General features: G+C 66.2%; 1 protein-coding gene across 1 annotated transcript; it reads left to right on the top strand.

Annotated features, from left to right (window-relative positions):
- Nucleotides 1-1,803: 1,803 nt before the first annotated feature.
- PPRC1 (PPARG related coactivator 1) lies at nucleotides 1,804-11,635 on the top strand. Its single transcript, XM_084526577.1, has 14 exons — nucleotides 1,804-1,968; nucleotides 4,111-4,254; nucleotides 4,374-4,526; nucleotides 4,642-4,758; nucleotides 4,880-7,373; nucleotides 7,522-7,575; nucleotides 7,866-7,926; nucleotides 8,062-8,129; nucleotides 8,312-9,092; nucleotides 10,162-10,341; nucleotides 10,479-10,542; nucleotides 10,711-10,832; nucleotides 10,925-11,076; nucleotides 11,287-11,635. Exons 1-14 carry the CDS (start codon nucleotides 1,819-1,821, stop codon nucleotides 11,388-11,390), a joined length of 4,644 nt encoding a protein of 1,547 aa, XP_084382703.1. The 5' UTR covers nucleotides 1,804-1,818; the 3' UTR covers nucleotides 11,391-11,635.
- Nucleotides 11,636-15,597: the final 3,962 nt, after the last annotated feature.

Raw genomic sequence — 15,597 nt, 5'->3', positions numbered from 1 at the left:
AGGCCCATACAATACCAACAGTCCCAAACACAGCCCAACAACCAAGACCTGTACCCCAACACACCTGGTCCTAAACACATCCCAACGACCAAGACCCAGACCCCAATGCAGCCAGCCCCAAACACAGCCTAACGGCCCAGACCCAAACCCCAATGCAGCCAGACCCCAATGCAACCCAAAAACCAAGACCTGTACCCCAGTACAGCCAGCCCCAAACAGTCCAACGGCCCAGACCCTGATGCAGCCAGACCCCAAAACAACCCCAAAAACAAGGACCCATACAACACTGCCAGTCCCAAACACAGCCCAACAGGCAAGACCTGTACCCCAACACACCTGGTCCCAAACACATCCCAACAACCAAGACCCAGACCCCAATGCAGCCAGCCCCAAACACGGCCCAACAGCCCAGACCCAGACCCCAATTCATCTGGTCCCACACACAACCCGACACCCAAGACCCATACCCTAATTCAGCCAGCCCTACACACAACCCAACACCCAAAACACATACCCCAACACAACCAACCCCAAACACAGCCCAACAAACTAGACCGGTACCCCAATACAGGCAACCCCACACACAGCCCTACAGCCCAGACCCACACCCCCATGCAACTATGGGGTGGGTGCCGTTCCCCAATGCAGCCCTAGGCCCTCAGTAGGGCCGTGTGGGGGCTCTGGGTCCCCTGAGGACACGGCAGCGGGTAGGGGGGCCGGGGCCAGGCGGCCGCAGAGCAGCGGGCAGGAAGGAAGGAGGCTGGCGGCGTGCACGGGGAGCTGGAACCCGCTGCGCCCTACACAGCCCTCTGCGGGGACAGCAGGGCCACAAGGCAGGGAGAACCCCATCACGGCCCAGGTCATGCTGTGCACAGCACCGCCTGGATCATCCCGGGCAGCAATGGGGGCAGAACAAGAGGGCAGCCCCCGGGCACACCGAGCTGCCTGCCGGGCCCCTCTCCCCGCAGTAAGGCCGGCCACCAGCCCATCTGCTCCTGTCGGGGTGGGATTGGGGTCGGCATTCCTCTTCACTGAGCTCCCTCTGAGCATCGCATGGGGTCGAGCTCTCCTTCGCTGGCTGTGCCCATTAACCCCCAAGCAGGACCCACACCACACGGGGCTGGGGGCACGAGGGATCGGCCTCGGGGGACCTCAGGGTGCACGGACGAGGGCTGAGGCGGGTCCGGGTCCCGGTCCGGGTCCGGGTCCCGGTCCGGGTCCCGGTCCCGGTCCCGGTCCCGGTCCCGGTCCGGGTCCCGGTCCCGGTCCCGGTCCCGGTCCCGGTCCCGGTCCCGGTCCCGGTCCCGGTCCCGGTCCCGGTCCCGGTCCCGGTCCCGGTCCCGGTCCCGGTCCCGGTCCCGGTCCCGGTCCCGGTCCCGGTCCCGGTGTCTCCGTGCGTTCCCGCCCCCCTCCCACGTGTTGCCGCGCACCCGGCACCGCGGGAAAATGCGCGCCCGCCCCGCCCCGCCCCGCCCCACCAGGGCGCTTCCCGCCACTGACGCCACCCGGCCCCGCCCACCTCCCCCCCCTCCAGCCTTTCGCCCGCTGCCAACATGGCGGCGAAGCCTGAGCGCCCGCCCTCTCCCAAGATGGCCGCCCCCCTCGCTGGCCGTGCCTCCTCACCCCATCTCCCCCCTCTCTCTCCCTCCGCGCCGGCAGCGAAGGGGTGCTCTCCCAGCACGCTCCGCGCGGGGACGGGAGGGAGGGAGGGAGGGTGGGGTGCTGTCCGCGCGGTGCCCGCTGGGAGTTGTAGTCCGCGGCCGGCGGCGATCACGTGGCGCGCCCGGCAGTGGCCGCGTTGGGAGCGGAGGCGCCAAGATGGCGGCGCGGCGGGGCGGAGCGGGGCCCGCCGCGACCGGGACCGGGGCCGGGACCGGGGCCGGGGGCCCGGCGGGGGCCGTGTCCCGGGGGCCGTGTCCCGGCGGCGCCCCCCGGCCGGCCCCGTTCCGCGCCGGCAGCCCCCTGCAGGTAGGAGGCGGCCGGGGAGCGCCCGTGACACGTGGAGGGCCGGGGCGGCTCCCGCCGGGGCGGCGGCGGCTCCACGTGGAGCGGGGGGAACGGGGGGAAACGGGGCGAAACGGGGGTGTCCTGCACCGGGGGGCGCTGGGGTGTGGGGTGTGGGGTGTCAGGGTTTAAAGGGAACGGGGTTTGGGGGGGCAGGGTGTGGGGTGCCGGGGTTTTGGGGTACCGGGGGTTTTTGGGGTCGGGTTGTGGGGTGCCGGGGTTTGAGGGTATGGGGTTTGGGGGTCAGGTTGGGGTAGTGAGGGGTTTTGGGCCGGGTTATGGGTTACCAGGATTTTAGGGGTTTTGGGACCTCCTCATGGGTTACCGGCACTTTAGGATATCAGGGTTTTGGGGACCAGCTTATGGGTTACCAGCGTTTTAGGATATCAGGATTCTGGGACTAGCTTATGGGGTTACCAGCATTTTAGGATATCAGTTTTTAGGGACCAGCTTACGGGCTACCAGCACTTTAGGATGTCAGGACTCTGGGATCAGCTTATGGGCTACCAGGGTTTTAGGATATCAGGATTCTGGGACCATGTTATGGGGTTAACAGCATTTTAGGATATCAGGATTTTGGGACCAGCTTATGGGGTTACCAGCACTTTAGGATATCAGGATTTTGGGACCCCCGTACTGAACACCAGCACTTTAGGATATCAGGATTTTAGGGACCACCTTATGGGCTGTCAGGATTTTAGTGTCCAGCTTATGGGCTACCACCACTTCAGGACATCAGCTTTTTGGGAGAAGCCAGCCTCCTGTCACCGCCCCGCACCCTTTTGGCCGCGTTCCCTGGGCGAGGCGTGCGGCAGGTTTTTTGGGGCCGAGCGGCAGGATTTTGGGGCCGAGCGGCGCGGCGCTGCGTGACGCTAACCCCAGGCAGCCGAGGAATCCTCCGAGCATCCTCCCCGCTGCCGGGGCCGCCCCGCGCGGCTCTCCCCGCCCTGGCAGCTCGCCTGGGCTCCCAGGGCACGCGTGTCCTCGCTGACAGCCCCCGGGGCTTTGCGTGGCTCTGTGGGGTCCCCGCTCACCCCACAAGGAGCTGGGATGGAGGCGTGCACGTGGAGCCCTCGATTTGGGCGCTCGGGTAGCAGGGCAGCGGGTTAAACACCCCGGTGGCGTACCCGAATATCCTTTTGGGGTCGTGGGTGTCTTCTTGATGCCTCACGTCCACCCAGGGTGCCACGGTGCCTGACCCTAAACACAAAGCGGGGGCAGGGGAGGCGTTGGGGGCTGTTTGGGGCTGTTTTTAGGGATGGGAGCAGCCCGGGCGGCTTCGTGCCCCCGCCCCGACGCGGCGCTGGCGGCCGGGGCAGGAGGAGGTGCCCGGCCCCAGGAGGATCAAAGGCAGTCCCGGGGGGAACGCGGCCGCCGGTGACTCAGAGCTGCGGGGCCTCCTCGCCAGGTGCTGAGTCAAAGGAGTCGGGGAGGGCCGGGAGATGCCGGGACGGGGCCGTGCTGCCATGGGGATGGGGTTCTCCCAGCCTGGCTTCGCCCCCCGTTGTGTTTTGGGGGAGGCCGGCTGGCTGGCGGCTCCCCCCCGGCGCTCCCAGGGCTCCGTCCTTGGTGCCCTTATCACGCCCGTCCCTGTTATCTCTGCCCCAAACCCGGCTGCAGACGGGAATTCCAGTCCTGGCCCGTGCGCTGCACCTGGCCGAGGGCAGGATCCGGCCTCGCTGGGACGCCCAGGGCGGGGGGCCGGGGGGGAACGGGGCGCTGGGGGATGGATTTTGGCTCTGGCGCTGGCGGCCGCTGAGCCCTGCTGCTGAGCCCTGCACATTCGTGTGAGTTTTGTGATGTTTGGGGCTTAGCCGAAGCGCCGGAGCTGGAGGCAGGAGGGCTGTGGGGTGTGGGGCCAGGCTGCCTCTCCGCTGCCTTTCGGGCACGAGAGGAGCGTGGGACTGGGAGTCGCTTTGCCTGGTTCCCCTTCACCAGCCCCAAAACTCCCCGACAGCTCTGGGCATCAGTGGGAGGTGTGGTGGCCCCTGGGGTACCCCAAAGGGTTTTAGGATCAGGGGCTGGAGCCCAACCGGTGCTGGGCAGAGCCTGTAGGATGTCCCCACGATGCTCGCGGCGCTGAGCTGGCTGCCCTCGCCCCCACAGTGCTTCTCCTTCGACGAGGACGACCTGAACTTGGCGTCGCTGGACGCAGAAGCCATCCTGGAGGCCGAGGAGATCCTGGGGACCATGCAGAACTACCTGGACTCCTCCGTCATCTCCATCATCGAGGACCTCTCCCTGAGCGAGGTGGGGCCCCGGGAGCGGGATGGGGTGGCTTGGGGTCAGCGCTGCAGCCCCTGTGGGGTGGGGGCTTCGGGGTGGCCGTGCCCCGACGCCCTCTGAGCTGTCTCGTGCCCCTTGGGCAGAGCAAGGCCTGCCTGGACGCGCAGAACGAGCTGTCCCTGCTGACGGCCATCACCGAGATCCTGGACAGCACGGACGACGAGACCCTGTCCCCCTTCGACACCATCATGGACGCGGAGCTGCTCACCTCGCCTCGGGAGCGGGACAATCCCTCGGTGAGCCCACCCCAAAACCCGTTGGGGGTGCCCTGTGGGGTGTTTTTGGGTGTCCAGGGGGTGAGGTGGGAAACGCCCGGGGAGCTCTGCCTCACCCCCTCTCACCTTCTCTCAGTTTCAGAAGTTTCTCAGCTTGTCCCGGCCGGCCCTGGAGTGCGAGAGCCCTGCCCCGGAGCACCCCAAGGGGCTGCGGCCCCCGAGCCGTGGCGGCAGCGTGCCTTTATCCGGGAAGGTGAGCAGGGGGGAGCTGGAGGTGGCCGTGCCCGTGGAGCAGAAGGAAACGGCTGTGCCACAGCCCCTCTGCTCTCCCTCACACCACGGGGGCTGATGCGAGCTCTGGTTCCTCTCCCCAGCCCGACGTGGAGCTGCCGTGGGAGCGCGAGGAGCCGGCGGGGCCGAAGAAGCAAAACTGCAGCACCCCCAGGGGGGAGAGGAAGCAGGGCCGGCTGCGGGCCCGCGGGCAGCCCCTGCCGCAGCGCAGCGACGGCGAGGAGGAGGAGGAGGAGGCTGCCTCCAGCCCGGAGCTGGACGGCAGCGTGGAGCCCGCGGGGTTGTGTGTGAGTGGGGCCGAGGCCGTGCCCGAGGAGCACGAGGACCCCTGCATCATCAACACGGGCGACGTGTCCCTGAGCGAGCTGGTGAAGTCCATGCACCCCTACTGCCTGCCCACCTTCACCGTCTGCCTGGACCCCGAGGCTGAGCCCGTGGCCAAGGAGCTGCTGAGCGGTCCCGTCCTGCTGGAAATCGTGCCCGGTGAGGGGGAGAGCGTGGAGATCCCCGTGGTGCTGCAGCCCCTCGCCCCCGGCTTCCCCGGCACGGAGCCCCAGCTGCTGGGCGCGGAGGACAGCGGGGAGCCCGTCCCCGAGCATCCAGAGGAGCTGCCGGGAGAGCCAGCGCAGGAAAAGGGCACGGAGGAGGAGAAGGAGCCGGGGCAGGAGCCCTCCAACCACATCCTGGAGAGCAAAGCCCCGGCGGAGGCCGTGGGGGCGGGCGGCAAGCGCCAGGGCTGCGAGAAGGGGCGCGGGCGCGAGCGAGCGAGGAAGAGTCGGAAAAAGAAAGCGGAGGAAGGGCTGAGCGAGGAGGCCCGGGCGGGCAGGGACTGCGTGGCACACCGCCTGCGCTCGGGGCGGCCGCGGCGGGCAGCGCGACCCTCGCCGCAGGTCTCGGACTTCTTGGCGCGGCAGCTGGAGCGCGCCAAGGAGGAGGGCGGGATGGAGCTGCGAGCACAGCGGGCTCCGCGGCCACGCGGCCGGCCACGGGGGGCCAAAAAGGAGCACCCGGAGCCGCTGAAGGAGCCGGAGGGAGAAACATCAAGCGTGGAGCCAGAGAAGGGTGAAACCGTGGAGGTTTTGGGGAAGGTTTTGGAGGAGCCCCCAGCGGTGCCGCAGCCCAGCCCCGAGGAGCGGGATGAGGGCGAGGGGACGGCGCAGGCGGGCGGAGAGGTGGTGGAGGCTGCCTCCGAGCAGGGAACGGGGACGGAGCCCCCCCAGAGCCTGCCGGCGACGGAGCCCAGCGAGAGCCTGCCCAGAGAAGCCAAGCCCAAGGCGCTGAGCCTGCGGGAGTACCGCATGCGCATGCAGCACCGCCAGCCCAGCCCGGGCGGCAGGAAGGAGGGCGAGAAGCAGGCGGCCAGCAAGTGGCCCAGCGTCCCCGAGCCTCCCACGGAGCTGGCGGACATCCCCTGCCTGGTGTCCCCCATCTGCCCGGCCCCCGAGGCGCACGGGGCTCAGAAGAGCCCGGAGAAACCCGCCAGCCCCCTCGCTGCGCCTCCTCCTGCCAGCAAACCTCCCCCAGCCCCGGCTCCGGCCCCGGTGCCGGCCTCGGCCCCGCCGCCTCCGGCCACGCCGCTGCCTTTCGTCGCGCCCCCCGTGCCCCCGGCTGCCGGGGCGGCCCCCCCCGGGCTGCCCCCAGCCCCCGCGGGTGCTTATGCCCTGTACCCACCAGTGCCTTCCTGGCCCTGCTTCGGCCCGCAGCCCGTGGGCTGCCACGGGTTGCCCCCGCCGCCCACCGCCGGCGCCCCCGGTGCTTTCCACATGGTGCCTGGCCTCCCGCCCCCACCCATGGCCTGGCCCCCCCCTGCCCTGCCGCCCCCGCCACCGTTCGGCCCCTACGGCCCCCCGGTGGGCTGGGCCCCCCCATCCTACTGGCCAGGGATCCCCATTCCCCCTCCAGTGCCTCCCCTGGCGTATGGGGACCCCGGAGCCGCGCTGCAGGGCGCTGCACCCCCTGCGTTCCCGGCTGCTGCCCCCCCCGGCACGGCCCTGCTGCATGGGCAGCCTCCTGTGGCCCCCACCCCCAGCTGCCCGGAGCCCCCAGCTTTCCCCGTGCAGCCCCCCCTGAGCACAGAGACGGGGGGTGCGGGCGGGCAGCCCAGGCAGGCTGCCAGCAGGGTGTCGGACCCCAGGAGGCAGGCACGGCTGGCAGGGGAGAGCCCCCTCCCCAAAGCCCCCCAGGCAGCTCCAGCGGCTGCCCAGCCCAACAGGGTGCCCCCTGCGCCCCCCCAGCCTTTGGAGGAGCCCCCAGCCGTAGCCCCCCAGCCAGAAAAGCCCCCCCAGGTGGTCACCCCAAGCCCTATGGAGGTGTCAGCTGCTGCTGGCCCCGCTGCGGGGTCCCCTGGCACGCACCCCACAGAGGAGGCCAAGGGGGCTGCGGAGAAGCCCCCTGAGGAGCCGCCCGGCCACAAGTCCCCCCCGCAGGCTGCGGTGCCACCCCAAAAAGCGTGCCGGGAGGGCAGCCTGCCCGCCAAGCCGCCTGCTGCACGCCTCTCCAGGCACCAGCCGCTCGTCAGCCCGGCGCAGCCCAGCGACAGCAGCAAGGACATCGTGCGGGCCTTCATCAGCGAGATCGGTGAGTGCCAACCCGGCAGGGTCCAGCCGACGCTCCCCGGCGGGTTTTGGGGGGTGTAGAGGGGGGAAAGCTGCGCCCGTGGGCTCGCCCCGTGCGTTCGGGAGGCTGGTGGTGGCACACCTGAGTCGTGCTCTCTCTCCTGGCGCAGGGATTGAAGCCACTGACCTGTCCAGCCTGCTGGAGCAGTTCGAGAAGTCTGAAGGTGCGGATGCGGCGCGCCGTCCCCTGCAGGGTCCCCTCTGTGTCCCTGGGCTGGTGGCACCACGCGGGGGTGCCTTGTCCTGGGGTGTGTCTGCCTCCGTCTCCATCCTGCCTTGTGGCAGCGGCCGGGGGTCTCCAGGGTGGCCAAGGGGGTGGGAATACACTGGGGGGAAGAAGGGAAAAGCTCCGCAGGGAGCTGGGCTGGGCTGGGAAACCTCTCCCTGCTGTGCCCCCACGTGCAGGGCCTGTCCCCTGCCCTCCTGCCTGCTCTCACCCCCTGCTCTCTTTCAGCCAAGAAGGAGGAGGCTCCTGCGCAGCCCCCCGAGGACAGGCGGCCGGCGGGGAGCACGGGGTGAGTCCGGGGATGTCTGCATGCGCAGGCTGCATCCGTGCAGCTCTCGGATCCAAGTTGCTGTGAGCCCCAGCGTTGGGGAGCACGGGTGGGCTTTGGTGGCTGCTGGTGACCAAGCTCCCTTCCCCTTCTCAGGGCCGAGACGCAGCCGGAGAGGAAGCCCCCGGACGGCCTGCAGGGCTCGGAGCTGGCCAACGTGGCAGGTAAAGGCCAGGAGCGAGGCTGGGGGGGCTGCCCGTGCCCCACCAGGGGCTGTCCTGGGGCTGGGGCTGCCGGGAGGGGACCCTGGGGCTGGGGTGAGGGTCCCCAGCTGGGCAGGATGCAGTGAGCTCCCCTCTCTGCTTCACCTGGACTCATCCCTGAACGCTGTGTGATGCTCCCCCAGGGCTCACCCCCCCGGCGACGCCTCCCCACCAGCTCTGGAAGCCGCTGCCCGCCGTCTCGCTGCTGGCCAAGACCAAGTCGCCCGTCCCCGCGCCGCAGGAGGGGAGCCAGAGGACCGCCAAGCTCCTCGCCAAAGCCAAACCTCTGCCCCAGAGCAAGCTCCCGGGGAGGATCCCCGCGCCCCCCCCCAGCCACGTGTGCTCGGGGGACCACGACTACTGCATCCCGGGCACGGCGCGGCCGGAGGGCAGCAGCAGCAGCAGCACGCAGCCCCCCGGCACCGAGAGCGGCTCCCGCTGGAACGTCAAGCACCACCGGGACATCACCATCAAACCCATCTCCTCCTTAACCAAACGGACGCTGGAGCAGCCCAAAGCGGCCCCCAACACTACCGGGGGGCCCAGCCAGGAGCCCCCGGGGGCGGCCAGCCCGGCCCCCCTGGATTATCGGACTAGCGTCCCCAGCGAGGCCGCCGCCGGCTGCAGCAGCCCCCCCACCTCGGTGCTCCTGTCTCCAGCTGCCTCCCCCTGCCGGGACCAGGAGCTGCGGCCCCCCAGCGCCCAGCCCGGCCGTGCTGCTGCCAAGAGGTCCCTGCGCTGCTACCGGAGACCCCGGGACTCGCCCAGCCCCTCGGCCAGCAGCTGGAGGGCCGGCCGCAGCCGTGCCAGCCGCTCCTTCAGCTCCAGCTCGGACGGAGCTAGCGAGTCCTCGTCTTCGTCCTCCTCCTCCTCCTCCCGCTCCCGGTCACGGTCGCTGTCCCCGCCGCACAAGCGGTGGCGAAGGTAAGTGGTGGGGATCTCTGGGCGTTGCCTGGTGTTTTGGCAGAGGTGCCCAGATGCCTCTAGACCCGCTCGAGGAGCTTTATTTCCTTGTGGGTGCCAGACCCGGACCCGGGGAGCTGCTGTGACACTGGCATCTGGCTGAGCCTCACCCCTAGGCAGGGCTTCTCACCCCTCCTGGAGCACCACAAAGTGCTTGCTCGAGTCCAAGCCCTCGGCTGTGCCGTGGCTTTTGGCAGCTTTCTGTGTGTTCTTAGTGCAGGCGGTGGCATTTGTGCCAAGGAGCTGGCACAGCCCTGGGCGTAGGAACAAGGTGAGCCACGGTGGCAGCAGGAGCAGAGGAGAAAGCCACCTTGCTTGGCCACTCTTTATCGAGGTGGTCTCCTTTATTTTGGGGTCCTCGTGCCTCTGGGCGATGTCCCCCTGCAGCCTGGCCCAGCTGTGCTGGGAGGAGCTGGTGAGGGCTCCCTTGCCACTCTCCCCTGGGTGCTCAGCTGGTTTTGGAGACGTCCCAGGGTGCTGGGCCTCAGGGCCTTGTCCACGCAGGGCTCCTCCATGTGTGGCCGGTAGGTGTGGGGGCTGGAGCAGATCAGGACAAGCACATGGTGCTGAACCCCACGAGGATGCAGCCTGGGCACTTGCTGTGCCAGGCTTGGTTATCCAGCAAACAGCTGGCCCTGTGCTCAGAAATGTCCCCGTGGACGGTGCCATCCTGACCTGCTGTCCCCCGGGAGCTGCTGCAGCCCACGACGTGGAGCTGGGTACAGCAGCCCTGGTCCCTGTGGGTCCTTGTGGGGCTGTGGCCACGCTGTGTGGCTCCCCGGTGCCTGTTCTTTGCTCTTCGAAGGCTGTGCCTGGTGAGGCTGCTCCCCGCAGGCTGCAGGCTTTGGGGCCGTGCCGAGCAATGTCTCTGCGGTGCCTTTGCATCCCCTGGCAAACTCGGGCAGGTGTTCCCATAGCCTGGCTCACCCTGGGTGCTCTGGGGAGGATGGGGGTCTTTTTCTTCCCCAGAACCGCCTGGTGCTGTGCACAGGGAGGGCTCGGTGCTGAGCTGTCTCTGTCCTCCCCCCAGGTACCGCTCAAGGTGTTCGCACAGCTCCTCCTCCCGCTCCAGCTGTGGGTCGTGTGGCAGGTCCCGGGACAGGTCCTCGTCCTCCTCCTCCTCCTCCTCCTACTCGTCCAGGTCCCCGTCCCGCAGACAGTCCCGGTCCCGGTCCCCTTCTCCCCGCAGGAGGAGTAACAGGAGGAGACGGTAAGCACGGCCACCCTGCGGGGAGGGGAGCCCCAACCTCCCAGCGGGGCTCCTCGAGCATCTCCCCCGCGTCCTGGTCCTGGGATCGCTCTCTTCCAGCACCCTGGAGCTCACGGGTCGGGTTTCTGCCTTGCCAGGTACAGTTACGACGCACAGGACCACTACCAAAGGCAGAGGATCCTCCAGAAGGAACGTGCAATAGTGAGTGGGGCGGTGGGCACGCGGGCAGCGCCGCGGGGAGGCTCTGGCCAGTTCGTGGTGGGGGGCGGGTGGCGATGCAGGGGCTCGGAGACGCCGAGCCCTCGAGCCTGGCTGGCCGGGGTCCCCCCCCCAGGTCCCAGCTCACGGCACGGTGCCCCCTGCCCGCAGGAGGAGCGTCGGGTGGTGTTCATCGGCAAGATCCCCAGCAGGATGACGCGCTCGGAGCTGCGGCACCGCTTCTCGGTGTTCGGGGACATCGAGGAGTGCACCCTGCATTTCCGCTCCGAGGGGTGAGAGCTGCGTTGAGCGCGCTGCCAACCGAGGAGGAGGGGGGGGGACACACGCAGCCCCGCCGTGGCTCAGCTCCTTCCTGCCCTTGCAGGGACAACTACGGCTTCGTCACCTACCGCTACGCCGAGGAAGCCTTCGCTGCCATCGAGAGCGGGCACAAGCTGCGGCGCCCGGACGAGCAGCCCTTCGACCTCTGCTTCGGCGGCCGCCGGCAGTTCTGCAGGAGGAACTACGCCGACCTGGGTGAGTCGTGCAGCTCTCCCCGAGCCTGGATCCTCTCCTTCCCAGCTCCGCGTCCCTCCCGTGATGGAGGCCGGGCTCCGTCCGCCCCCTGCCAGCCCAGCTCTGGGTTTGGAGGCCGGCGGGCGAAGCGAGGTGGGGAGGAGCAGGAGGAGGCAAAAGCCCTGCCAGCATCCCCGTGGCTCAGGGCGGGTTTCTCCCCGTGTCTTGCAGACTCAAACCGGGAGGATTTCGACCCGGCCCCCGTCAAGAGCAAATTCGACTCCCTGGACTTCGACACGCTGCTGCGGCAGGCACAGCGCAGCCTCCGCAGGTAGCGGCAGGCACGGCGGAGCGCCCGCCCCCCGCTTTTGTACTCAAAACAAAAAAAAAAAACAAAAGACAAAAAAAGTATGGAGAGAGAGAGAGAGAGAGATGAGGTTTTTAAGAAAAAGAAAAAGGAAAAAAATTTGTTTTATAATCAATATTTAAGGAGGACGGGTCGTGTCCATTCGATCGGAGGGGCCCAGGCAAGCCCCTGGCTTGCCCCAGCCATATAATAAATGTGGATGCCCAAACAGCAGCGCTGCCTCGTCTCCTCCTTCATAGGGCCACGCGTGTGCTCAGGGCTCCCAGGGCAGCGTGGCTGCCACGGGGGGGGCACTTTGGGGTCAGGGTGTTTGGGATAAGCGGGGCAGGATGGGGGTCACCGAGCCACTGGAGTGCCTGTCTCAGCCCCTCAATGGCTCGGCATGGGGTGAGCGCCTCTGCCAGGACACGGGCACGGTTTTTAGGGCTCTGTGGGAGCCGTGTCTCTGTCCCTGGGCAGGTTTTGGGGCCGCATGCACCTCCCGTGGTGGCCACGCAGGGGCAGTGCTGGATCCCCATCCACGGCCGCTCCCTGCCGCAGGATGGGGTCCGGGGGGCTCCAGCCCTCTGTGCTGGGGGGCTGTGTGTGCAGGGACAGCGCTGTCCTCCCCTGTCCCCTGCTGCTGACAAGCCTGGGATGTGATGTGGGACAGGGCTGCTGGTGCTCCTGCTCGGATCACGCTCAGCCACCAAAGGCTGGGGCAGGCAGTGATTTTGGAGAGCCCTGCCCTTGGTTCTGTCGGCCCCGGGGGGCTTCTCTTTGGTGCCCCAGGAATGTGGGGTGTGTTCAGGCTGCCTGTGGGGTGAGGCCCTGGGGCCAGCTCCCCCCTGTCCCGTCCTGCCCAGCCCTGGACTTTGCACGAGGGAGGGTCCGAGGAGGTGGCTGCGTGCCCTGGGCTGGGCAGGGGGCTCTTTGTAGGGCAGCTTTCCAGAGCCATCGGCCCATCCTTTGCACCCCGCTGGGTCAGGGTCTTTGTGGGCACAGCTGGAAGCTCGTGGAGCCCCTCCTGTGCTGGGACCAGGGTGGAATCAGGCCCCATTACCCCGGTGAAGCTGTGGGGCAGCCCCACAAGTGTGGTTTCACCCTGCGTGCCCACACTGCTGGGCTGCCCGTGGTCCCCTGCGCTCTGCCGCGGGTGCAGGGGGGGCAGGGGGTGTGAAAGCGTTTGTGTTGCCAAAAGAATTAACACCCGGCCGGCGTGCCCCATAAATCTCTCAGGCGCTGGAGGCCGGCTTTATCCCCCCGCGCTGCAGTTTAATGGTTTCCGTTGGCAGCAACCTGGCCCTGTGTGCTGGGGTTATTGATTTAAGGGCTGCCGGGGAGGCTGTGAGGGCTGCAGAAAGGTGTTTTCCTGCCGCCCAGCTGGCAGCAAAGGCTCTGTTGCAAAGAGGAGGCAGAGAACCGGGGTTTTGCTGGAGCCTTGGGTCTCATGGACCACGAGTATTTCTGCTGAGCTGTTGCACGGACACGGGGATTTTTAATTTTTATTATCTTTCCCCTTTGTATCAGCTGGTTTGGGTTCCATGTGCAAAACGCAGAGGGCCTGCAGGAGAGCCTGGTGCAGCTCTCTCCTTGCACAGCCTCTGCTCGGGGCCGGAGGCTGCACAGCCCTTGGCCCTGCTGAGCATCCCCCCAGCATCAGCAGAGCCCCTTACCTACAGGAAAGGTTATTCTAGGGCCTTGGGGCCAAGCACCTGCATCGCCATGGGGTGGACGAGCTTTCCAGCCCCTGATTTGGGATGCTCAGCACGCAGACCCCAAAAGCTGGCTGTGCAATGCTCCCAACCCTCAAGATTTGGGCTGACTGCTCGCCCCAGAGCTCAGCCCAAAGCAGGGGCTGGTGCTGCCTGGTGGCTGTGACCCCACAACCTTGGATCCCTGCAGTAGGAGCCTCACAGAGCGCTGCCCCTGGCCCCAGGAGGCCACCCAGAGGGATGGCTGCTGCTGGGATGCTGGAAGCACGGGCTCAGAAGAGCCCCCGAGAGCCAGGAGGGATGCTCGGCCCCTTCCCACACACTGGGTACCCTCCACTCTAAGCCTCCAACACCTCTGCTTTCCTTCCTACACCCCTCACCCCAAATCCCCACCTGGTCCCAGAGGCCAGCCGGGCTTTGGGAGTGCTTTGGAGCTGTGCTTGTGCAGCCGAGAGCTTGGTAAATTCCCCTGTTCCCTCCTACAGCAGCTTTTGCAGGCACGGCTCGTCCTCGTGATCCTGAAGCTGCGAGGAATGTTTGGTAGGTGCCTCTAAATAAAATACCTGCTCTGGTCACCCCCCAAACCAGGAGCTGCAAATGCTTCTGGCTTCTTAATGCAAAAGCTGCACCAGGGCCGAGGAAGCAAGCAGGAGGGAGGAAGGGACCATCAGGTCTGCAGCCTGGTGATGGTAGGGAGCTTGTGCAAGAAAATGGCATGGGATCTAGAAAATAGACCTGAACTGGGGGAAATATTCAAACAAACAACCAAAACCCACACACAAAAATGTAACCACCGTTGTTGATTGATTTATTTTTATCAGTCCAGGAAAATTCCCTCCTGACCCTAATCTGGCACCAGCGCTAAGCCTGGGGTGTGAGCAGACCTCAGGAAGGGTAAGGCGGGGAGCACCCACACGCGAGGCCCGGAGCTGGTCCCTAGTGCTCAGGAGGAGGAAAGCCTCAGTACCTTCAGAAGCAAATTAAGAGGGAAATGATTTCTCCTTCCCAGCGAGCAGCAGCAAGCTGGAAGGCTGGGCTGGGAGCAGCACCTCCTCCGAGCCACCTTAGTGCTGGTGGCTCCATGGCCAGCTGGGAGCTGTGTCCCAGTGTCCCCAGTGCCCATCTCCAGGGCTCTTCTGCTCACAAGTTCATGGAGGGAGCGTTTCAAGTCAGGCTGTCTCTGCCCTGATACCCTTTTGGGAAGGCTGCTCCAGAATTTCCCTCCCGGCAGGGCTAGAAAACCCTCCAGTTCCCCATCTAAAATTATTCACGGTTTTGTGCCGTCGTGGCACGACTTCCAGCTTTTCATAACATTTTCTTATCTGTTATCTCCTTTCAGTGCTGCTTCGGAAATGTTTTTGTCTGCTCTCAGACTCTGGCTGGGACAACCAAGCCTCCAGTAGGTCTGCCTCAGCCGGCGCTTGTTTGTCTCCGTACCCAAACAGGCTCTTTCTGCGCAGTGGAAATTTATCCTTTCCGGCTGCAGAGCTGCAGGGATGTGCTGGAAGAAGTCTCACAATGCCTTGCGCAATGGCAATAATGTTTTCTGTCTCTGCTAAAAATAACTTGTCTGATGCATCCTCGCATCGTGCCATTCCTCTTTCACAGAAGCATCAAGCTGCCGCTTCGCGTTCATCCTTCAGCGCAGCCAGGCCTTTTTATTCCTTCAGTGCTTCCATTTCACCAGTTTACAGCAAACGTCCTTATTTCTTGTTCCCAGGTTCCCAGGCCTGCCCTTTCTGCTGTTATATTTCATCCTGTGGCTGGGCTCACGCGATGCTACGGATTCAGGAGGAATCCCAGCTAGCTGACTCGTGGTTTCGCGCCCCAGTTACACCCCAGCTACCTCACACCCCACCCAAACTTCTACTTCCAGCTCGGACATCATTTCTGCTGCCCTATTGCCGTTTCTCTAGGTATCTGGTCGCTCCCTGCCTTCCCACTATCCCCATTTTGGCAGCAGAACAAAGCCCACGGCTGCGGGGCTGGCAGAGCACCCTCTCCACCTGAAGCCACATCTGAAATCGTCGTGTTTTACTTCGCAGCCAATTGATACGGAAATTTGCCTCCTCTCTTGTCGGAGGATACCTGAGCCCTGCTTTTCCGCTGCTGCTTATTGCCTGGCATTCAGTGGGAAATTAAAGGCTGCTGTAATTGCACAATTTCTGCTCTTTATTCTCCTCGTAGCCTTAGAGACAGCGCAGCGGACGCTCAAGGCCGCGTCTGGTGTGCAGCCAGCCCCGAGAATACCCGCGCGGGGCCCTTTTCACCGCCCTTTCTCAGGCCACATCTTATCCATGTCACCCCTTTCATGCCCTCGCGGCGCCCTGCTCTGCTAGCAATTGAGCCCTAGGAGATCACGCTGCCAGGACAAACGGGCTGAAGGCTTCCTGATGTAACTCCAGGGAGACCCGCACGGCGCTGTGCGAGGTCGACTGGGAGGCGAAGGGCACGGGGGAGCCACGAGGCTGTGAGGTGGCG

This window comes from Aythya ferina (genome assembly GCF_964211825.1).
Source record: "Aythya ferina genome assembly, chromosome: 7".
In the NCBI taxonomy this organism is placed as follows: Eukaryota; Metazoa; Chordata; class Aves; order Anseriformes; family Anatidae; genus Aythya; species Aythya ferina.
Note: the sequence above shows the minus strand (reverse complement) of the source record. Positions and strands in the feature narration are given on the sequence as shown.